The sequence below is a fragment of the Myxine glutinosa genome, chromosome 5 (assembly GCF_964187855.1).
Source record: "Myxine glutinosa chromosome 5, kmMyxGlut1.1, whole genome shotgun sequence".
Lineage (NCBI taxonomy): Eukaryota > Metazoa > Chordata > Myxini > Myxiniformes > Myxinidae > Myxine > Myxine glutinosa.
Window position 1 is genome coordinate 82,580,507 of NC_136265.1, and position 25,530 is coordinate 82,606,036.

The following is a 25,530-nucleotide window of genomic DNA, read 5'->3' on the forward strand; positions in this document are numbered from 1 at the left end:
AAAAATACAAATGGTATAAATTCTTAACTTTGAGAGCGTGGAGAGCTGGCAAAAACACACGACCTCACTGGCAAAACCGGAAGCAGAAGGGATGATGATCTCAAAGTGTTATCAAAATCCATCCACAACTTTTTGAAACATCATTTTGTATATGGTTTGTGGCCCTTTCTCTTAAAAAAATTAAAATACCTATGCGGATCGAGATCTTCACCAACATCGAATCAGTTTGTCCTTTGGAAAATTTGGCCTATGAAGTGTTTACATGATAAATTGTCATAACAAATTTGGATGATAAATTTTCAAATTGATGCCAAATAGGTGTTTTACATGTTTTGGATGGCAATTACCCTGACCATTGACGAATATTGACAAGATTTAATACCAAACATGCATACAAATAAGATGTGCAAGGTTCATTCTGATATCTTGAAAAATTCCTGAGGTTTGTCAATAATAAAATCACAAAAACATTCCATTTGATTTAATGGGGGTGAAATTGTTGTCATGGACACCATTTTCTCTTTTCCACATGGGACTTGTCTCTTTGCCATGTGGGACTTGTCTCTTTTACACGTGGGACTTGTCTCTTTTCCACATGGGACTTGTCAATTTTCCACTTCGGACTTGTCAATTTTCCACTTGGGGCTTGTCAATTTTCCACGTGGGACGTGTCTCTTTTCCACGTGGGACTTGTTTATTTGCTGCATGGGACTTGCATCTTTGCCGCGTGGGACTTGTCTCTTTTCCACGTGGGACTTGTCTCTTTTCCACGTGGGACTTGTTTATTTGCTGCATGGGACTTGTCTCGTTTCCACGTAGGATTCTTTCTATTCCAATGGGACTTTTTGTATTTAATGTCGTGTTTATAATCAATATATATCAGACAATACAGTTAGTAAGGGCATTTTATGAGATATTTCACAAATCTGTTAACTAAATTGTTACCAAAAAATTTCTTCACCAATATGTTTGTAAAGGTGTGTAATAACATGTGTTAAAATGTTGAAGTTCAACTTCCGTGGGAAACCCAGAAAAAAAGCTGTTGAATTCGGGTACCGAAAAATTATTTTTGAGAATTTTTATTTTTTTAAATCGGCCCTTAAGTAACTTATGAGGGGTCAAATAAGGGTTTTTCATGATTCTGAGTTGATTGTTAACATTTATATTTTCACTTTTACATTTACACACAAAGTAGCTTTTATTTCACATACATATATAATACTCAAGAGTTATTTCTCATTCACAATGTCAGAAGTTTCAACAGTCATTGTCTATGTATTCTTCAGACTCAACAACATCATGACTGCAGTTTCTGCATGTAATGCCATTACAGACTCCACAGGCTGAGATGCACATGACCCCATTCTTCTTGCAGCTGCATCGCCGGTTGCTGCAATCTCCATGACAATTACAGCTCGTGAACTGCAATAGCTCCTCAGGAGCCGTGGGGTCCAGTGTTGGAACTGGCTCATACCCATGCACACCTATTGTCCATCCATAGTCCACATCCACAGTTGGAGTGTGGGAACTCAGGATCGTTGGCTTTGATCACCCACCCCGCTGCCCAGAGTGTGTCACCTGGAGTGAGGAGTGGCTGATCATGAGCCAGGGAGGAGGAAAGCTCAGCGAGGGGGAGAAACATGATCGCGTTCGTTCCTATCTGTTTCCTGTTCGTAAATGGAATAATCTTTACTTCAGTTCCTCTCAGGATCTTAGCTTTGTCGAGTGCCTTCAACTTCACCCGGGGGAAAGCTGCTGTTGTCTGTGGATCTGGCAAAGGTGGTGCCGGAGAGGTGACTTCGATCCAACCCATTGAGTGAAAGGGAGTGTTTCCGTGAATAGAGACAATGTTTAAATCTATATTGTCTCCAACAAACTGAGTGACTGCATTGTTTGTTTCCCCAACCTCCATAAAGACCACCTGATCATTACTTGACAATTCACTTTCACTGGCTGGCACTTTGGCTGTCATCACTGATTGATCCTCAAGCGCAGCATCAACCGCAACCTCATCATTGATCTGTTCATCGGTTTCCTCCACAATGGTGTCAAGAGTGCCAGAAGTATCTGGAACATCATCTCCACTCCTACTATTAAGGAAGCAGTATTTGTAGTTTTGTGTCTCCGTGTAAGACTCAGTGTATCCCAGCCGGTGGAACTTGTTGAGCATCCATTTTGACCCAAATCTATTATCAAGTTGTATGGCAAGCCCCATTTGGTGTGGCAATACTCCAGACCGAGGTCGACAGGCCTTAATAAAATTCTGCCCCCAAACGGCAACTCTTTCGTCTGTCTTGACAATCGGTCTCAAGAACATCTGAAGGCTTGCAGGAACAAGTGTCAGCTGACTATCGATGTCAGTCATACTGTGTGTGGTGGGGTATGACTTTGGACCTAAATCAATCAAGGCAATATCATTGGATATGAACTTGAGTGCCGTCTTTATGATCTGAGTCTTCTCATCTCCATGGTCAAGATTAGCATGATGCTCTCGCAGAATATTGTCGGTGCCATCTTTGAGACAGAGTACATCTGCCCTTCTTTCCTGTGTTGTGAAATACAAGGTGTCTTCGTATTTCTCTAGAAGTTTTATCTTTAGCCAATGCTTTGAATAAGAAAGGCTCTTCTCTGGTGACTGATCAAACTCCTGCAGCTTTTCATGGACTTGGTCCATATTCATTACCCCATGCTCTAATTGAGTCTAACCATTCGCAGAATTCAATAAAAACTGCCTCTCGCTCCTCATCAATACTCCTCTGTCCTCTCTTCCTTTTTCCTTCCTCATCAGTCTTGGACAAACTGTCACCTCTCGCAAACATAAGTTTGCATCGCAAATGGTACAGTGTTTCTTCTGCTACCAAGTCGTTGATCCCTTCCAGGCGTCCAGTGACTTCAGTGCCCCAGTCATCCCCGCGACTCCGTGCTGTCTTCAGCAAGCTTGCCTTCAGTGTATCTGCAGTCAAATTATCTGGCACTCTGTATTTCTTTCTAGCTTGTGCTGGATTATTTTTGTAGAGCTGGGCTGGTTGGTTGCAAAGAATGCATACATCCTTATACAGGAGGTCAACTGACTGTGATCTTCTAGAACTGCAGCCAGTTGATGAACTGAACTCACAAGTAGTGCGTCTTCTCTTCAACTTTGATGACTCTTTCTCTGCCTTTGATGCTTGAGCTGACTTCTTGGTGGTTGCAACATAGTTGTTGTACAGATCATTTTTACACTTCTGGTGGTACCTCAGTTTTCCTTCCTTTTGAGCCTCCTTCATACGTTCCACAACAGTAACATTTTCGACAGTTTCTGCTTGTTTCAATAAAGTTGAGTATCCCTTTGGAGTTGCCTGTATGAGCCTTTCAGCTGGTGTATCCGAGCGTGCACAGATGAAGCAATTGAGCACAGGTGGAGTAACGTCTTCATCCATATTGCTAGACTCCATGTCCTGCAAAGTAGAAAATGAGATATATTTAGAAATTATTTTTCCACAAAGGAGTGTCTGTGGTGAAATATAAATGTTAACAATCAACTCAGAATCATGAAAAACCCTTATTTGACCCCTCATAAGTTACTTAAGGGCCGATTAAAAAAATAAAAATTCTCGAAAATAAATTTTCGGTACCCGAATTCAACAGCTTTTTTTCTGGGTTTCCCACGGGAGTTGACCTTCAACATTTTAACACATGTTATTACACACCTTTACAAACATATTGGTGAAGAAATTTTTTGATAACAATTTAGTTAACAGATTTTCATATGTTTCCCTTACTAAGTGCACATGTTATTTTTGCCTTTTTTCTACGAGTGCCACATGCTGATTTTTCTTTTTTCTTTGTCAGATTTACTTTTCCGTTTCCAGTCACCGATTTCCTGAATTCTGTCCATTTCTCCAAAACTCAACACTTGCTGTCCAGAACTGCATTGGGAATTTTCGTTAATTTGGAAGTACCATTTAAAGTAGAGTTTGAATGGGGTTTTTTTATTTTCAGATTTTATTGTGGAAGTAAAGGTGGAGTCCGAGTTCATTGACGATTACCCCTGGCTTGTCAAAGGTGTGGAGAACAACAGCAAAAACAAAAATATTAATCATCAGTGATGGTTCTAACCATCACTAAATTGGCACACCTATAACATGCCTTCATGGGAAAGCAATAAATTGTCAAATGGTTTGCAGATGAAGCTCTTCTGGGGACGATGGAAACTTTCCAAAGTTATTTCGAGACTTCCCAAGATGCTTTGAGCAATGAACATGGAAAGGAGGAAACACGTGATTCTCTTCCCATGGAGTCCAGCAAAGCTGTTCAGCTGCTTGAGGGTAAGCCAAACTTTGTAATGAACATATCACATGGCTTTGACTTGTTTGTTTGTTATTTTTAAAGATGAAACCTTTTTGTTCCCAACTCTGGAATAACAGATCCATTAAATTGTGTTCAACCTTGTGAGCTTGTTTACATTCACTGGACATGGATATTAGTTGCGTATAAAAGACGCAGATGTGGACAGGGATTGTATTTGAATAAAATACCCAGAAATTTTAATGTAATTTGCATTTCTGGCATTTGCTCAGGATGGATCGGACACATAAAGCCAAGTTGGAAAAGTCTCTGCTTTATTAATATACACCTCGGAAATAGCATTGGAAATAACAAATCAAGTGAGAAGAATGCACCGTGTTTGGATGACTTGCTGTGGAAGTACGTTCTCCAAATCAGTTTCATAACAATCTTAAAATATCTACTATTTGATGTTTCCTTCTCCACAATGTGTTAAACCTGGAACATTTCTGAGAACAATAAATCTGGAACATATTTTGATTTAATGGTAGCCTCCCAGGTAAGCTCGAGTTGCACATCACACCATTCGGGTTCAATCTCATCTCACTGTTTCTCCTATTGGACACCAGCATGTGCTATGACCCCATTCTAGATTCCATTCCTGATTGCTGTTTTTATTTTCTCTGGAAACCTTTCTTAACATTTCACGTACCATCTGACATATGAAAATACTTCAGCCCATTGCCCGAAAAACAGTGCTTCCAACTCTCACAGACAACCAGCAGAAGAACAAAAAATACTCCCACACCTGAAGCATGAGTTTTAACCCAGGTAGTCCTAAATACTCACAGTACCTCTCTGAAAGGATAAACCAACCAACTCTCGTATTTACTTCTTGGATGAACCTTGTGCTATTTTGAAATACATTTTTTTGGACAACTTTGTTGGTATCACCATTCCAGATGATGTCTCCATGAAAGGGCTAGTTTTCCATGTGAGCTTCCAAAGGAAAGTGCAAGTAGATTATAAATTCTACAACAGGCTTGTCTTCCCTTAATTCTTCGCGCTGTCAAAAAAGAAGACCGAAAGTCTAACATCGGCGAAGCCGGGCTTGTTTGATACTTCAGTTGAAGAGGATAGTATGAAAATAGATAAATAAAATAAAGCTATACCAAACCTCCCCATCAAGTTTAATCAGACCGAAGAAGCCATGGAGGCTGTGACATTGACCCTCTCCCCGACCTCCATCCCACAACTCCAGCGATATCCACAGCGTTTGCGTAGAAAAACACTGAGGTCCACTGCATGTGGACCTTGGTGTCTCAGAGACACCAAGGTCCACATGCAGACCAAGCAGTGGGCGGAGGAGCGCAGGAATAAGCATGGTGGTGGGCCCGATGGCGAGCAGATCGACTCGTGAGCAGAGGGAGGGCCGCCGTGGCAGGAAGGGAGTGCCCATCTGTGATGCTAAGGCAGACCCAAAACGTTGCCGACAAAACCAAGGAGAGGAGAAGTGGGATTGAAGAGAGTGTGGGAGTATTAACGCCATTTTTATTGTTACAAAAACAATACGACTGCATTACTTTATTCTGTGTTTCGAGTCAACAATGAACAAACCATACACCGCTTCAATCTCAAAACTTTGCAACAATTGAAGAGAGTGTGGGAGTATTAACGCCATTTTTATTGTTACAAAAACAATATGACTGCATTACTTTATTCTGTGTTTCGAGTCGACAATGAACAAACCATACACCGCTTCAATCTCAAAACTTTGCAACAATGACAAACGGATTCCAGTGTTACGATTATATTTACTATATTATCTTACTATAATTCACCAAATGTCCGTCTGTCCGTTCGAAGGTACCGCAAAAACGGCTCAACCGATCACAACGATATTTTGGGTGGGTATTCCTGGGACCCCTGGGAGTAAAATAGGCTATATTGTTTTTCCAATTCTTCCAAGTTTTCCAATTTTCCAGTTTTTCCAAACACGATGGAATAATATTTACCGATATGAACAGTGATGTGGCTTTTATTGAAATTATACAAATACTGTTTCGATTTTGATGACAATTATGAACCTGCCATGAATGCGGAAGTGGACAGATGATGGCAATGCGCGGGTTTGATAATAACCAAATACAACCGTCATTCAATCATTTGTTAAATCGTTAAATGTTAATCATGTTCATCGTTTTGTTAAAGTATAAATTGATGATTGGAATTGAGTGAATACAATTACGATTTTGAATTTGTAATTGTATTCACCCAACCGTACGGAACTTTACATCAGGATTTAAATATTTGTTTATGTCACGAATGTTGTTGAAAGTTTATTTTTTATATTAATGTTATTTCATTTGTGATTGGAGTTATGTTGTTTGGAATGAAAAAAGAGATATCGAGTTCAAGTGAATGACGGAATGTCGTGATGGTTTCTACTTTCTAAGCGTGAATTCGCGGATCGCCATATGCAGATTCGCCATTAACTGTGTATGGAACAAACGTACCCGTTTGTTTGCCAACGGGTACGTTTTTCATGGGAGTCCTTAACGAACTTGCTGTCCATGTCTGACGTGTGACTGAAGGTGCTACAGGAGTAGGTGATAAATGTTGCTTCTGGGACACCTCCGTTTAACATGGGAAATCCCTATCTAATGTCATTTACCCCCTTGTCTTTTTCAAAAATCATAAACACCTCTATTTCTCCCTCTATGAACCTATAATCCTTCTCGCCTTATGAACCTCTAATCCTTCTCACCTTATGAACCTATAATCCTTCTAGCCTTATGAACCTATGATTTTCTTCCTTTATGAACCTATGATCCTTCTCACTTACATGTAATTTTTACCCTATTCCCCCCACTACCCCCTTAATGTAGTTCCTTAGACCACTCTACTAATGAGCCTATAAATATATTATCTCTTTCTAACTTTTTAAAGAGTTCCATTCTCCTATAGAACTCATCCCCATCAAGTATATTTATAAAGTATACAGGTTCCTTAACCTTTTGTTGTGAAAGTATAAAGTGGTATGTTTCACGGAGGGTTCTTGTTTGACCTCCTCCTCTCCCACATACCATTTTAAAATTATAATATTTATTATCCGATTGATAACCATTAAAGTTCTCACTCCACTCTAATATATTTTTCTTCCCGCCCTCCATTACCCCACTTAACAAATGAATACGTTTATCCATCTTGAGAACCTTCTGACCAGTGATTCTCTCAACCTCTTGAATCTGAAATTTTTCACATTCATTATGTTTTCCATTTATATACCAAGGTTGATTACACCTCCACTCTTTAGTCTGGTTGATACTTGGTTCTATCATTTATGGCGAAACATTGCATCATCTTTTGTTGAGCCAGTTGCCAATGTGGCACAGGAAATGACAGCCTAGCCAATGACTCAGCCTTGCCTATAAAGGCTCTAACCAGACCTTGCTTTTTTAAACACACGTTATGTTTCTCTGGAGGATGGAGGATGAAGCTTTATCAGAAGACAGGTAAGTTTTTTTGTTCTCACGATTAATTATTCATTGTCTTATATGGAACATCATTAACAGCCTCTCAATAATTATTGTTTTTTCTCTTTTGCAGTTTATCTTTATCAAACCTGGTGATTGATGTTGAAAATGAAGTCATTGATTTTCACCAACAAAGGGAGAATTTGAATGAAACTCTTACAGAATTCACTGAAGTTCGGAGGGGTCTTCATAATGAGATGGTTGAGTGTTTAGAAAGCCTCTCTCACCCGTTAATATTCTCCAAGGTTGTCTCAACAACAGAACCAATGACTGACAACGAATTAAACACCTTGTTTGAAATTCTATGCGAGAGGTAAGAGATATAATTAATTATTCACAAACTTCAATCCATTAATTTTCTCCTTTTTATCAAAGTTGGTGGTTGAATAACTGTGTGTTAAAGGTGCTGTGTGGTAAAGTGAGCTGTGTGTTATTTCCTTTAACTAACTGTTTGTTTTATTCCAGCATGAAAAACCAACCAAGCAACATGAAGTTTGATGAAACCCAGGGATTTCACAACTTCGACGACCGGAGGAGTGTCAACCAATTTCCTGCTCATGTGAGTTGTTTGGAAAATGGAGTTTCTCATTTATGGTCCGAGACTGCCCTCATGTGGTTTTGGGATGACACGGCAGGCAAATACTGTGTTTGGTGAATTTAATTTAAAATCCATTTTGTGCCTTGCAGACACAAAAGAAATTGGTGAAGCCAACATGGGAGACAAGAGGATATTATACCTTGGAAGAAACTGAATTTATGGAAGAAACTGAATTTATACCTCGTGAAAAATGTTTTATTATAATTTTTATGTTTTTAATGTTATTTCATAATTTTGATTTTATTCGCTTTGTCCAGAATTATTTAATTCTTAATTACAAAAAGAGAATAAAGGGAAAAAAGATGGGAAGGTGTGTGTCCCCTTGTGTGTGTGGGGGGAAGGTGGGGGTGGGATGAGGGGGGATCAAGGGTGGGGGCGCACAGGGGTGGGGGATGATGGGTGTGGTCTGTGTGGGTGTGGTCTGTGTGGGTGTGGTCTGTGTGGGTGTGGTCTGTGTGGGTGGGGTCTGTGTGGGTGTGGTCTGTGTGGGCGGGGTCTGTGTGGGCGTGGTCTGTGTGGGCGGGGTCTGTGTGGGCGGGGTCTGTGTGGGCGGGGTTTGTGGGTGGGGTCTGTGTGGGTGTGGCTTATGATTTTTTTAAAAATTTTTTTATTTTTTATTACTACTAATTAAATTAGCTAATCTGGGTGGATGAAAGTATGGATGGTTGTTGTTTAATGAATTATCAGTTTTGTTTTTTGTAATTCTTGTGAGTAAAATGAACCCAAGATTTCTTCCCAATTCATATCATATAATTTGTAAGTCCAAGGCATAGTATCCATTACATCAACGATTTTGAATAATTCATTAGTCCATCTCTTTGTATAACCTTTCTCAAAATGACTTTTCCCTCTGTATATTCTTACAATATCACCAACTTTGAACTTGGGCTTTCTCAAATTAATCTCCTTTTCATATTCTAATTTTGTAAATGTTTCTGATGGTTTTGATTTTGTTGATGAATGAACTGTATTATTGTAATTATCTACAATATCCTGAATAAAATACACCAATTTTTGGGAACCGAGTTGTGTGAATTTTTTATATAATTTCTCTTTTAAAGTACGATTAAAACGCTCAATAACAACTGCTTTTCCTTCATTAAAGGTGCTGTATAATTTAATACCCTCCCCCTTAAGAAATTTCATAAATATTTTGTTATAGAACTCTGTTCCCTCATCGGTCCACAGTTTCTTTGGTTTTCTTTTACTTTTATTAAATATCTGTTGGAAGGCTAACATCAGAGTATAACCTCTCTTGTTTTTCAAAGGAACAACCCAAGCAAATCTACTCCTCAAATCAATAACGGTTAAAGCATACTTGTATCCCTTATCATTTTTTAGTTCGATTAAATCAGTGGACCATATGTGGTCGGTGCATTTAGAATAAACTTTCCTTCTTTTAAACTTTGTGATTATAGGTTTATGTAATTCATCAGCCAAAAGCTCCTCAGTCTTGATGACATCATTAGAGCCTAATAGTTTTTTGAGGGTGAATAACCAAGGCCAAGTTTCAATTTAGCATTTATCAAATTTCTCACAATAAATCTATCAACCTTCTCTCTCAACATTGGATTTTGTATCAAAGACAAATTATACAACATTTCTCTGTCGGCTTTATGTTTTTCAGTCAACGTAGCGGTTTTCCCATAAGCAATATCATGCATGCTTCATACACACTTCGTCAACCCTATTTGTAGGTTTAGACCAATGTTTAGGATTGTCAGCCTCATCTAATCTTTTATCCAGGTTTGTTCCAGGACCACAGAAAGAATATCCAGGTAGATGTAGTTCCCCTGGAATTCCAGTTGTTGTAAATTTACTTCCTGACAAAAACTTTTGTATGTCTCCTCCACTTTTAGGAGAGATGAATTGGCACTTTTTAGAGCCACACACTTGACATATTCCTTTTTGATAAACTCTATTATTTTTAGCTTTAACAAAGGAGATATTTTTAGATTTAGTTTTCTTTTTACATTTGAGACAATAACTCATATTTATTTATGAGAAAAAGTCCTACATAGTGCCAAAGCCTTTTGGGTTTTCAACATATACATTTCTATCTTGATTTTTAAAACATAAAGAATCCTTAGGAATGCCTTCACTCTCTCCTCCATTTATTTACAAATAAAACTAACTAAAGTCAATAACACCAACATCATCATCTATATGTTGTATATCTGCTCTCTGAATTTATTATAGCAAATTTTAAAACCAATATCTTCATAAGAGTCATTAGTTCTTTATTTTCCTCTTCGGTGCGTTGAGATTGATTTATTTGTCGTAATAACTTCAATCTTTCATTAATCTCAGGAATGGTCATATTTTTTTATTTTTCCCCCCTCTCTCTTTCCTCCCTTTCCTCCTTCTCCTTTTTCTCCCTTTCATCCTTCTCCTCCTCCTTTTTCTCCCTCTCCTCCTTCTCCCTTTCCTCCTTCTCCTCCTTCTCTCTTTCCTTCTTCTCTTCTTCAACTCCTTCCTCCTTCTCTTCTTCAACTCCTTCCTCATCCCTTGCTACCCTTGAGCTTGAGCCCCAAAGAATATTATACATATACTCATCTGGATTTTGAGATATTCTTGTATCTATAATTATTTTTCTCATAATAGGATACCAATAAGATTTGTTGACGATTTCTAAAAGAGTTTTATATTTCATAACTTTGAGAAGTTCATTTTTATTTAATATTTTAAACAAGTCTCTATTTGTGGGTTTAGCAATATCAGTATAAGGCCAGTTTTTAATGACAAAATTTCCATGTATATGCTCCAAATCATAAGGTATGTAATACCGAGCACCCTTTTCTTGTAGGTATCCCTGAATACAAAAATTATAATTCTCTTGTAGTCTTTTTCCTGCCATTTATGTATCAGAAATATATGTGAGATTAATATTATAACAGGTAATACCACCCCATCTTCCCACTACCAAATCGGTTTGTATTCCTCGGCTTTCTATCCTTATCTCATTACCTTCCTTCTTTGTCATGTTAACCATCGCTATACTATCATATATTTTTCTTTTCTTAAAACCATGTATTTGTTGTTTACTAATTGTACTTCCACATAAATCCTTATCCTCACCAAGCGGATAATATTCTTCTTTACGAGACTGATTCAAATCATGTAGGTCTTCTAAGTTTATTGAAAAATACCAATTATACCCTAAATCAGGCATATCATACCCCCATTTATTGATTCGCATATTAACTATATGTCCTTCTTTATAAAATTCAATTGTAAGCAGATAGTTAAATTGAATGAGGAAAGGTGTATGGTCAGTATAACCGGGTGTTGTGGTTGTAAATTTTACTTGTTGAACAAAACGTGCTGTTTTCTTTAAAAATATATATTGTGATAAATCACTAAATCTAATTAAGTCATTCGCATCTGTCGGGTTTGGATAATTGATTAATTTATAAGTATTCTTCATATTAATATTTTTACTTTTACTATATTTTTGTCGTTCAGCCTGTGCCTTTGTATAATAATTTGATAAATCAATATCCTGAGGATTTTCCAAAGATAGAACCATCTTTTCCAACATAAGTCATTTATATTAGATTTAAAATGATATCATAAAAATTTTCATTATTGCTGAGTTGAAATAATACATATAAACATAATTGACCACAACATTTAGAATTAATTTCTTGAACTTGAAATGTTTGATAAACACCATTCTGTAAGAATTGTATTACTTCAACAGGCGGTGGCATACCATAACTATCAAAATAATATTTATCCTGACTATTATGAATATAAACCCAATGAGAACCATTCTGTGTGTCTAAATTCATAATAATATTCATTGTATTCTTGGACAACTTTTTTAATTCATCTCTCATACAAATAACCACATTATCAATTTTTAGTTTTTTACAATATTTAGTAAGTTCTATATTTGACGTTGTATTCTTTCCAAATTGTTTAAACCATTTATCCATTTATTTATGAGAAAGATATAACCCATTACCCCTTTTAGTTAGTTTAACACCCGCTTGAGCGATAGAGGAAAGCATATCTCCAACTAACAATCTAGCTTTATCAGGTAGACTTTCAAGTTTTTGAGCAAAATCCACAATTACACCACTTCCACTAATTTGTTTCTCCAACTCCTTGTTATGTCTTTCCAATTCTTTTTGAGCTTTTAGTTGTGCCTTCCTTTCGTTAGCAGTTTTTACCGCTGCTGAAATACCACCAGTCAATGCTTCCGCCGCACTTAAACCAGCAAATAAAGGAATTAGAAACGGGAGAAATCCTCCCTCTTGTATTGAACATTTCTTTAACATAGGTTTTGTCATTTTAATTTTAAGTGAACCAGCATCATTTAGTGTTTTTACCTGCTCTCTTGTGAGTAAAACATCAATTCTTACTGCTCCTTTTCTTTGAATTGTATTAACGTTAATAATACAAGGCTTTTGATTTTGAATACAAGATGTTAATTTATTAAGATTGATTTGATTAACATATACCAGTTCTTTCCTACTCATTTATTTATGAGAAAAAACCTATGTGATATTAATCATAACACCATTATCTGTATTAATCTGTAATTCTGTTTCCTCCAAAAGCAAACAATAAGCATCAACTTCTTCATTCTCTCCTCTTTCAATGTATAGAGAAGTATCCACTCTATTAGACTTTATAGTTTCCTTTTGAGAACTCAGGTCAATTGCGTAGATGGTATAAAGTTTTTTAAACGCAACCATATCCAAAATATGTTCATTATTACCGTTGCTTTCACACACCTTTTGGTAAGACTTGTACGCTTCCGCATAATCATTTTTTTCCCAATCAATTTCCAATCTATCTCACGGATAAAATGTTCCATCAAGAGAAACCCGAAGTTGTTTCACCTTAGCATTATCACTCAGCGCATTATTCTTATCAGTACCCTCCTCTCCATCTGGTTTCTTAAAAATGAGCCATAGGTATCGTGGCTTTCCTTCAAGAACACCCAAATTCCAAGTGTAGGTAGTGTGTTCCAGTTTAACGTGTTGACATCTTCTTTTAAGGTATGATACATTTAGCGGTTTCTTTGAGTTAAGTCTTCTATTTAACATCTCTTCCGTTTTAAGATTAGGAGTATATTCACTAATATACCAACACAAATCATTAATAACAAATTTATTATTGTCGCCAAAAGCATTTTCAGCCCCAAAAAGCAATCTATTTACATTATCATTCCTTTGTAGTTGAAATCTAATTTTAAGACCATACAAAACTTTATCATAATCACAAAATCCAAATATACCTTTCAAAGGTACTGCTACGGTAAAACTATTCTCTGCTTTTGTAGCATCATTATACATTGACTTCCTTTGACTATAACCAGGGTCAGCATTTGTTCCCATTGACATATCAGGAATAAAACCTTCAACAGCTCCCTTACCCATTCTATCACTAAACGAATATAGTGTAAATTTCATCATTTCAGATATAGCAGAGACATAATCAACCGCTTTAACCTCTTGTGTTCCAATATACAGGTGGACACTATCAAACATTTTCCAGAAGAAATCATTTATGAGTGTAGCATTAGTATTATTCGCAGCCTTAGTGAATTTAAATTTACACAGTAAGAAACTATCAGCTATATTCAAGTAGGTTTGTTGATTATTTATTTCAAAACTTTTTGGTCCGTTTGAATTCCAGTCTGTTCCTGTTATAGCATTTACCTTAAAATAGTCTTCCTTTTTAGTAGAGTTTGAAATGATAATCGTATCATCCAAATCATAGATACTATCAATCGCTTCCATACTTGTATTTATATAGCATTAAAATCGTTGAAACCCTGACCCAAGTATTTTAATGATTTTTTGTCGTTCTTGTGAAGATTGTTGAGTTTTACCTTTTTTAATTTCTTTGATTGCTTGTAATTTATGAGACTCCTTTTGAGCATCTTTTATACTCTTGATAGCACCCGCAACTGAGCCCACGGCTGAAGCAGTTGAACCAATTAGGTCTTTATGTTTAAGGATGGTTGAACCAATACCCATTAGAGTATCAATTATCCCATCTCCTTTATTTCTAAATTGATGTCCCACACCCCGTTGTCTCTTTGGTTTATAGTATCCTCTACCAAGAAACATACCTTCACCCTTATAGTATGGTGAAAGGAACATCCCATCCCCTGTAATTCTTTTATATTTTCCCAACTCGTGTTTTCTCACAATAACCATTATTTATTTATTGAAAAACTTCACGTAGGTGAATTCTGATGGATATAATTTCATCATTAAAGGATATCATACGATTATCTTGGTCGGTTATCCTAAAATTTACTCTGTATATGGTCGGTCGGTTATCCTAAAATTTACTCTGTATATGGTTTTTCCTGACCCAGGTAAATAGACAAGATTTTTTGGTTCCATATTAAATTTATAACCAATCGGGGTTGAGTATGCACTGAATGAAAATATTGTATTTGTTCTTATTCCATCGTTATAAGCACCATCAATCAAATCACAATGAATTAATACTGAATTTATACCGGAGGATATTTGAATGACATTATCACTGTAAGACGTCCCGTTAGTTTCAATCTTTTTAGAAGAGAAACCCAATAGCTCTCTGAACGAATTTTCAATCGTGAAATCAACTTTATAATTATTTTTAAGTTTATTAGTTGATTTTGAAGTGTGTTTTTGAATATCTATTACAATATTTTTTGGTTCATCACCTTTTTCTTTCATAAGGCGAGAGACTTCTGAAGATATTTGAGAAATCCCGTAAGCACCGGGTGAAACGGTTATAGTTTTATATCCACTTCCTGGATTATAACTAAACTTGTTGTTTTTCTCTGTGATATTAAAAAGGGTATTGTAAGTCTCCATTGACAACAAAGAAGCCTCATATTCTTTTGTGGGGTCAAGCTGTAGTGGGTAAGGGAATGAAGCTGTGTAATCACTCGTTGTGAAATTAAAACTAAGAATTGTGCTTCTCATCTTATTTAATATCTAATAAAATATCTTTGTATTGACATTTATTAATTATTTTCATATTCATCAACTGATCTAAAATGGCGGATGCTTCATTAAAACAATTGTTGTTTCCAGCCTTCTTACTACCTAACAACAATAATAACCTATTAACTAATTGTGATGGGTCATTTGGAAGAAAACTAACACCCGAACCAAGCTTACTTAAAGCATCAATAAGATGTTTCTCCTTCTCATTCTTCTTACTTTTACCAGCAACAGAAACTCCATAATCAAGTGCGTTTAGCAACTCAATATGCTCTCTATCTTCCTCTCTTTCCATATCAAGTGGTTCATCAAAATAAGGTGAATTAGCATGTCCATCTTTTGTTAGAAGAAACATTAATCTTGGGGTTAATTCAACATTTGGTTGGTCAGAACTTAAGAACACCAATTTATCATTAAATATCAATAACTTTTCTTTCACAAGATGGAACTGTGCTGGTTCTTCTGTTGGAATGAGACCTGCTCTGGTTTTTGAACCCTTCAAATATTCATTGTTTTGAAGAGCTTCTACAATATAATTGGAAAGTTTATTTACCTTCTCAAGATGCCGAAATAATCCTTCATCATCATATTCTAATTCTCCAAGTTCTTGCTCTGTCATTTGACTAAAATCTTTGAGCATTTGAAATTTTTTCGGAGTAAATTCTACCGTGGGAACTGTAGGTGAAATCGTTTGTTGAGTTTTTAAAAGTGGTTTAAAAAATTTCTCTTGTTTTCTTTCAAAGGCTTCTTCACCAGTTAGTTTCTGTCTCCTTTTCTTCTTTATGTCTTCCTGTTGCTTTACAACTTTTGAAACCAACTCTTGATGTTCTTTAAACTTTCTTACTCTTTCTTCGGTATTCATTTTCTGTATTTATTTATTGAAAAATATCATTTAGTATCTCATCTTGTTTCACAACAATATATTTATATTTTCCAATCGTGTGTTTCATATTATTTTCAAATTCCTTCTTACTACATAATGTAGCACAATTATCTCTCCAAAAATTATTTGTATCTATTGAATTTAACTTAAATAAAATAAAAGTATTAGCATTGTTTCTTATTGAGCGCCGAGGGAGTTGAAAATATGACTGACTAAGATAAATACAATTACAAGAAGAATGTCTCCCTCTTGTATAGTAGCTATTCATTACTGTTTGGTTTCTCTCATTAACACAATCATCAAAGATAACGAGGTTCTTTTTTGATTTATCTAAATCTTGAGGTGAAGGTATATCATCCGTATTATCACTGAGAATACAAGTTATGGGTTTTGGTTTTGATTTTGATTTCTGTGTATCACAAAATAATTGTATTATATCATCAATATTATAATCATTTAGTTTGTTTTGAAGTTTAAATAAACCGATAATGTCTTCCTTTTTAAGACCCGCATTAAAACCCTGTGAGAGTAGTTGATACTCGGGTTGAAAACTTGACTTTGTAAAAATTATTAAATTATCATAATCTAAAAAATTAGGACTAAGGAGCATCTTTAAAAGTAAACAGGTTTTTCCACATCCGCTTGAACTGACTATTAGACATCTCAATGAATTTGGAAGATTTTTATGGTTATTAAATTTTATCTTATTTTCCCAAACGGGTAAAAAATCATTCATTTATATATTTGGAAAACAAGTCATCTAACTTTTTTTGAGTTTTTTGAGAAACTCTATATTTTATCCTGAGTTCAGGTTTAATTTCAAAATAATCCATTATTTTGTTTATATAGTATCTTGTATTAACATTTCCATTAAAATTATTTTGAATAATAAATATCATTAAACCCTTATACATTTCCTCAATACAAATAGTCTCTTCCCTTGTAAGAAATGGTGTATTATCACCATAATACTTAACATTCATCTCTCTTATTAATCTTGTAAAGTAATTCATTTTTGGTTCTAATTTAAAAGAGTTATATATTTTTCTATATTTTTTATTATCATTAATTAAAATTTAATCACAGAAAATACATTGTTTATATGAACCCTCATTATTAAGCCCTATTCTACCACAATGGTGGCAGATTTCTAATTTATCATATGGAGAGTCTGGAAATTCTAAATATCCTTCAGAATTTATCATATTTATAAAGTAAAATTATACTTAAAACAAAGTGCCTTTTTTAGAGGCTTTTTTAAAGATGAAACTGTGCTTAAAGTAAAACACAAAAGACAAATTTCAATCAATCTCTACTTCGGTGGAAGATAGAGAAAAATATGTCAAAGATGTTAAATTGAACAAAGATAAATATGGAAATTTTTGGATTAAACCCATAATGGAGAATAACATGTGTCCTTTTATTAAATTTACGGGACAAGCTATGTTAATTAATAACTCTATTAAAGTAAATTTGACAAAAGTTTCTCCACTACTACTAACAATTTACTCAAAGCTTGAAAAGGTCATTGATAAAGAAGCTTTGAAAATGAATGATAAGACCATCAACGATTCTAGAGGAAACATTTGTATATTCTTTAATAGACCCAAAGATGTGGGTGAAATTAATAATATGAATATTAGTGGTGAACTATCATTCCGTACTCTGATTATTAGAGATTATTTGAAAATAACATTTAATGTAAAAAATATTGTGGTTATTAGTTCTAATGAAAGAAAATATATAGATATTGATGGAAGTTTAATGGTATGTAAATGAGTGATATTAACAGTCAATACTCTGAGAGTTATTATACTGAGAGTCTAGGATCTGAAGATAGTTATGATAATAATAGTTTGTGTTCAAATGATAGTTATGAGAGTAGCTTTATTGATGACTCAGATAGTGAAATTGAAATTGATGAACTAGAGTATCTAAACTTTCTGGCTAATACATAGATGCTTTACTTTAAGTAAAGTTATATACATAAAACGTGTTGAAAAGCTCAAAGGTGTTTTACTTTAAGTAAAGTTATATACATAAAACGAGTTGAAAAGCTCAAAGGTGTTTTACTTTAAGTAAAGTTATATACATAAAACGAGTTGAAAAGCTCAAAGGTGTTTTACTTTAAGTAAAGTTATATACATAAAACGAGTTGAAAAGCTCAAAGGTGTTTTACTTTAAGTAAAGTTATATACATAAAACGAGTTGAAAAGCTCAAAGGTGTTTTACTTTAAGTAAAGTTATATACATAAAACGAGTTGAAAAGCTCAAAGGTGTTTTACTTTAAGTAAAGTTATATACATAAAATGAGTTGAAAAGCTCAAAGGTGTTTTACTTTAAGTAAAGTTATATACATAAAACGAGTTGAAAAGCTCAAAGGTGTTTTACTTTAAGCACAGTTTCATCTTTTAAAAAGCCTCTAAAAAAGGCACTTTGTTTTAAGTATAATTTTACTATATAAATAAATATGATCAAAGCAACGTATTGCGACGTTTGTGAACAAGAATATAAACAATACAAAAGACACCTTAAAACTAACAAACACACATTTAATCTACTTCACCTACTATCTCCTATTCAGAAGGAAACAAAACACTGTTCTGCATGTAATAAAAATATCCTCAAGAAAGGCTTCGAAATACATCTTAAAACAATTCTACATTTATCAAATTTTATCACAACTAAAAACTCTGATGGCGCATTCAAAGGACATATTAAAATAAGAGTCTTTAACTTCAAACCTCCTGAACCAGAGTCTATAGTTGATGCTGTAGAAATAGTTAAACCTGCTGTTCAAACGTTGATTGAAAAAACACTAAAAGAAATGAAACCACTTAAATTTTATATGGGAGTAAAATTAGAAATGACAAAGGATGAAGGAGATATAGATACACCATACATGAGAACTGAGCCACACTTTATATCTTCATATCAAGATTTTAAAACATCAGGAGTCTATGATGAACTTATTAAACAAGAGCAAGATGTGGATAATTCAATCCTAGGAAGTGGATTCAATATAGGAAAAATTATTTACATAGACATTCATATTCTTAAATCAGATCCTCTAAAAGCTTCTTCCTACATTGATTTACCCAGTGTTATCAAAAATAGAAAAGCAGTTATCAATATCAAAAATAAAGACAATAAATGTTTTCTCTGGTCTATTCTAGCACACTTACATCCTCCACATTTTCATGATGAAAGAGTATCTCATTATAAAAAATATGAGAATACATTAAATACGAAAGATCTAAAGTTTCCGATGGCTTTAAATGATATTCCTAAATTTGAAAAGATAAATAATTTATCAGTTAATGTTTATGGTCTAACAGAAACAAACAGCATTCAGGTTTTAAAGCTTTCTGACAATTGTAAACAAACTCATATTAATCTTCTATATTTTAATTCAGAGGAAAATTCACATTATACATACATTAAAGATATTGCTAAATTAATAAAACCACAAGTATGTAAAAGAACAAATAAAATATATATTTGTTTGCGTTGTCTTAACTTCTTCCATACACAAGAAAGATTAGAAAAACATTCAAATTATTGTGGTGAACATAAATCAATGGTAATCAATATGCCTAAAGAAGGCTCAAATATCACATTCAAAGATGAAAAGAAAAAGATCAAACATCCATTTGTTATATATGCTGATTTTGAAAGTATTCTCGAAAAAATAGATACTGCTTCTCCAGATCCAAAAGAATCATACACAAATAAATATCAAAAACATACTCCTTGCGGTTTTTGTTATTATATCAAATCATCTGTTTGTGATAAATATAACAAGTTAGAGGAGTATAGAGGCTCAAATACCCCAGAGGAGTTTGTGAAACGACTAGAAAAAGACTGTGTCCGATTAACCAAGATAATGAGAGAAACTAATAAACCAATGTCCTTGACGAGTGAACAGAAAAGGGAATTTAGAAAAAACAATGTTTGTCATATTTGTGAGGAAAAAATTGGTGAAGGTCTAAAGGTTAGAGATCATTGTCATCTCACTGGTAAATATAGAGGTCCAGCTCATCAAAGTTGTAATATTAATTATCAACTCCCCTCTTTCATTCCTGTCTTTCTTCATAACAACGCTCATTATGATACGCATCTATTTATTAATGAACTTTCAAAGACATCTGGACACATTTCAGCAATTCCTAACACGGATCAGAAATACATTTCATTCACAAAAACAATTCACACATCTCCTATTACTCATATCAGATTTCTTGATACATTTAAATTCATGGCAAGTCCATTGGCTAACTTGGTTCAAAATCTAAAAGAGTTTCCATGTCTTTCAGAGTATTTTTCAGATATAGATTTTCTAACACAAAAGGGAATTTACCCCTATGACTATATGGACTCATTTGAGAGATGCAATGAAACACAACTTCCTTTAAAAGAAAATTTCGATAACAAATTAAACAACAGTCATATATCTGATAAAGATTATGTACACGCACAAAATGTTTGGGAAAAATATAACATCAAGAATCTTGGCGAGTATCACAATTTGTATCTCAAAACTGATGTGCTTTTATTGGCCGATGTAGTTGAAGCCTTTAGATCTGTTTGTCGCACTGGATATGGATTGGATCCTGCTCACTACTACACAGCACCTGGATTGGCTTGGAGCACGATGTTGAAAATGACAAAACAAGATTTGGGTTTGATAACCGATGTCGATATGCTTTTGATGATTGAAAAGGCAAAAAGAGGTGGAATTTCACAAGTATGCTCGAGCAGATACGCAAAAGCAAATAACAAATATCTTCCAAATTATGATTCAACGAAAGAGAGTTCTTACTTGATGTACTATGACGCAAACAACTTGTATGGCTGGGCAATGTCTCAAGCTCTTCCTTATGGGAAACTAAGATGGGTAAAGGAAAAAGACTACACAAAAGTTTTACAAGATGTATGTATCTCTACACAAAAAGAATTGGATGATTCAAAGGTTGGTTATTATTTTGAGGTCGATTTAAAATATCCTGAAGAACTTCATATCAAACATAAAGATCTTCCATTTGCTTGTGAGAAAGAAAGTCCAAAGAAAGAATGGTTGAGTGATTATCAACGATCGTTTGATATAGGTGAATCAACAGAAAAATTACTTACTACATTATATAACAAGAAAAATTATGTACTACACCAAAGAAATTTGCGACAATATTTATCAAAAGGTCTAAGAGTAGAGAAGATCCACAGAGTTCTAAAGTTCAATCAAAGTCATTGGTTAAAGGGGTACATTGATTTTAATACACAAAGAAGAACAGAGTCAAAAACAAATTTTGAGAAAGACTTTTATAAATTGATGAATAATGCGGTCTTTGGTAAGACCATGGAGAATGTGAGAAAAAGACAAAATATCAGACTAGCAACATCTTGGGAACAAGCATCAAAATTAATTAATAGACCGAGTTTTACTAGAGCTGAGGTCTTTACTGAGAACTTTTGTGCGATCCATTTGGTTAAAGAGAGTATTGAAATGGACAAACCTATTTACATTGGAACATCAATTCTTGACTTGTCAAAGTCATTAATGTATGATTACTTTTATATTAATCTAAAATCAAAGTATAAGGATAATGTGTCATTGTTACCTTCGCAAAAGCGGAAGGTTATGTTTTGATCGCTGTGTATTTATTTGTATGTCTGTGTGTGTGTATGTTAATCGCATAACTCAAAAAGTATTCAACCGAATTGCATGAAATTTGGTGGGATGATTGGTTATTATACGGGACACATTTGATTAGATTTTGGGAAACAGATTTGCTCAAATTCTGACTATTTTTAACTCGATCGTATTTCACTCAAAGTTATGAGCGACTGAAGAAGAAGATGTCCATCCAGGACGTCATCACTATAACGCGATCTCCCGCGATCATTTCAACCTCAAAAAAAATTATAATTGCAGATTTGACAATAGATGAGGCATATTAACAAACGAATGAAACAGATTTGCTCAAATTCTGACTATTTTTAACTCGATCGTATTTCACTCAAAGTTATGCGCGACTGAAGAAGAAGATGTCCATCCAGGACGTCATCACTATAACGCAATCTCCCGCGATCATTTCAACCTCAAAAAAAATTATAATTGCAGATTTGTCAAGAGATGAGGCATATTAACAAACGAATGAAACAGATTTGCTCAAATTCTGACTATTTTTAACTCGATCGTATTTCACTCAAAGTTATGAGCGACTGAAGAAGAGGATGTCCATCCAAGACGTCATCACTATAACGCGATCTCCCGCAATCATTTCAACCTCAAATGAAATTCAAATTGCAGATTTGTCAATCGGGGAGGCATATTAACAGACGAATGAAACAGATTTGCTCAAATTCTGATTTTTAAAAATCGATCGCATTTCACATAAAGTTTGATTGTTCTTGCATTTTAGAATGTAAATTGATAAATTTGGTAAAAGACAAGTGCACCCGTTCACTATGGGAGCAGCATGGGGTCATGTTATTATCCTTATTATTATTGCCAATTATTATTACTATCACTTATATTTGATCAGGTCATTGAAAAGATCAGACCATGCCTCACCATTTTAAATTCCTGATAATAAAATCTACTTCTGCAAGGTGTCGGGATGAAAATATCGGAAGTCACAAACCCCTTGGGGAGTAGGGATATTGTTTCGTAATATTAATATTATGCTATTATCATATGAGTTGTTATTACCTTCGCAAAAGCGGAAGGTTATGTTTTGATCGCTGTGTATTTATTTGTATGTCTGTGTGTGTGTGTGTATGTTATTCGCATAACTCAAAAAGTATTCAACCGAATTGCATGAAATTTGGTGGGATGATTGGTTATTATACGGGACACATTTGATTAGATTTTGGGAGCAATCGGGTCAAAGGTCAAGGTCAAGGTCACGAAAAGGTCAAATTCGTATTTTAAGAATTGCATGAAATCAGCACCAAACTGTTCACTGTTCTGTTCCCTACACTCCCATGCCAAGTACAGAACAGTAGCTGCGGCGAAGGTATGCGCTCTACCGAGTGCCCGTTCTAGTTGTATATGGTTTTATTTTGAAAATTAATACTGATGATGTTTATTCAGACATGAAAAAGGACATTAATATCTATGATACAAGTAATTACAGTCCAGAGAGTGAGTTGTTCTCTTCTAAAAATAAAAAGGTGATTGGAAAGTTCAAGGATGAATTGGGAGGAAATGTTATGAGTGAATTTGTGGGATTGAGGTCGAAGGTTTATGCTTATAAATACATTGTGAACTAGAACGGGCACTCGGTAGAGCGCATACCTTCGCCGATATGATTGGAACGGGCGTTATGATTTTTAAAAAACCGCACATTTTGCAAGGGCGTGACCCCCCTGACCTTTGGCCCCCAACCGCTAACAAGGGTTATGACGTCAGAGTGTCATGTCGCATATCACAAGATTGGGCATTGAATTCTGAACATTTTGGCATTAGTTTCATACAAATTGGACACAAATTGACCGCGCTATGGTAAAAAGACGATTTTGACCTTTTCATGACCTTGACCTTGACCTTTGACCCGATCGATTCCAAAATCTAATCAAATGGTTCCCGGATAATAACCTATCATCCCACCAAATTTCATGCGAATCGGTTGAATACTTTTTGAGTTATGCGAATAACATACACACACACACACACACACAGACATACAAATAAATACACAGCGATCAAAACATAACCTTCCGCTTTTGCGAAGGTAATAACGTTGAAAAGACTGATAAGAAGTTAAAAGGTGTAAAGAAAAATGTCATTTAAGAAACAATAAACTTTAAGGATTATTATAACTGTTTAACAACAAAGAAAGAAGAGTTTAGAAAGATTAATGGAATAAGAAGTTATAAACATCAATTATATTCAGAAGAGGTGAATAAGAAAGCATTGGGGGCTTTTGATGATAAGAGGTTTATTTTAGAAAATGGAATTGATAGTCTCCCTTATGGTTATATAAGTATATAAGTGCTAAGATATATAAGTGATAAGATATATAAGTGATAAGATATAAGTGATAAGATATATAAGTGATAAGATATATATAAGTGATAAGATATATATATAAGTAATAAGTTAAAAAGGGGGGTTAGGGATTTTAACGGGCTACCGCCACCTTTTTTACTATTATATAAATGATAGAACCAAGTATTAACCAGACTAAAGAGTGGAGGTGTAATCAACCTTGGTATATAAATGGAAAACATAACGAATGTGAAAAATTTCAGATTCAAGAGGTTGAGAGAATCACTGGTCAGAAGGTTCTCAAGACGGATAAACGTATTCATTTGTTAAGTGGGGTAATGGAGGGCGGGAAGAAAATTATATTAGAGTGGAGTGAGAACTTTAATGGTTACCAATTGGATAATAAATATTATAATTTTAAAATGGTATGTGGGAGAGGAGGAGGTCAAACAAGAACCCTCCGTGAAACATACCACTTTATACTTTCACAACAAAAGGTTAAGGAACCTGTATACTTTATAAATATACTTGATGGGGATGAGTTCTATAGGAGAATGGAACTCTTTAAAAAGTTAGAAAGAGATAATATATTTATAGGCTCATTAGTAGAGTGGTCTAAGGAATTACATTAAGGGGGTAGTGGGGGGAATAGGGTAAAAATTACATGTAAGTGAGAAGGATCATAGGTTCATAAGGCTAGAAGGATTATAGGTTCATAAAGGAAGAAAATCATAGGTTCATAAGGCTAGAAGGATTATAGGTTCATAAGGTGAGAAGGATTATAGGTTCATAAGGCGAGAAGGATTATAGGTTCATAAGGTGAGAAGGATTATAGGTTCATAGAGGGAGAAATAGAGGTGTTTATGATTTTTGAAAAAGACAAGGGGGTAAATGACATTAGATAGGGATTTCCCATGTTAAACGGAGGTGTCCCAGAAGCAACATTTTTCACCTACTTACAGGAATGTGGAATTTATTGGTTTCATGCTTTGGCATTCGCTGTTTCTGCATTGTCTGTTTGCTTCTGGCCTCCCACCCGTGCGTAGCATGGGTACCTCACTAGTTAGTATTAATGCTGTTATTATTATCATGAAAACAATACTACTGTATTAAGAAACCTGGGATAATTTGTCCGAAGCAGCCTGAAGTTGATCCATGAAGGCATGAAGCCCAAGGCCTACAAGGACAAGTAACGCCCATGCTTTTGATATTTGATGGTCATTTTAACTATCGGTTTGTTTGTATTTCACACTGAATGAAAAACGACAAGGTAGAGCATAGCGATTGTG

At 34.7% G+C, this 25,530-nt stretch overlaps 1 protein-coding gene across 1 annotated transcript; it reads left to right on the top strand.

Annotated features, from left to right (window-relative positions):
• Positions 1-6,005: 6,005 nt before the first annotated feature.
• Positions 6,006-25,434, top strand: LOC144891969 (uncharacterized). The gene is made up of 6 exons (XM_078777086.1): positions 6,006-6,067; positions 7,645-7,734; positions 7,876-8,115; positions 8,268-8,361; positions 8,490-8,710; positions 25,380-25,434. Exons 1-6 carry the CDS (start codon positions 6,006-6,008, stop codon positions 25,432-25,434), a joined length of 762 nt encoding a protein of 253 aa, XP_078633212.1.
• The last annotated feature ends 96 nt before the right edge of the window (positions 25,435-25,530 follow it).

What these genes read in the sequence shown, in the direction of transcription:
- LOC144891969 (XM_078777086.1), top strand. Translation starts at nt 6,006, where the DNA reads ATGAACAAACCATACACCGCTTCAATCTCAAAACTTTGCAACAATGAC. An exon ending in AATGACAAACGGATTCCAGT is followed by an intron (nt 6,068 to 7,644) that starts GTTACGATTATA and finishes TTGTTGAGCCAG; the next exon opens with TTGCCAATGTGGCACAGGAA. An exon ending in TCAACCAATTTCCTGCTCAT is followed by an intron (nt 8,362 to 8,489) that starts GTGAGTTGTTTG and finishes TGTGCCTTGCAG; the next exon opens with ACACAAAAGAAATTGGTGAA.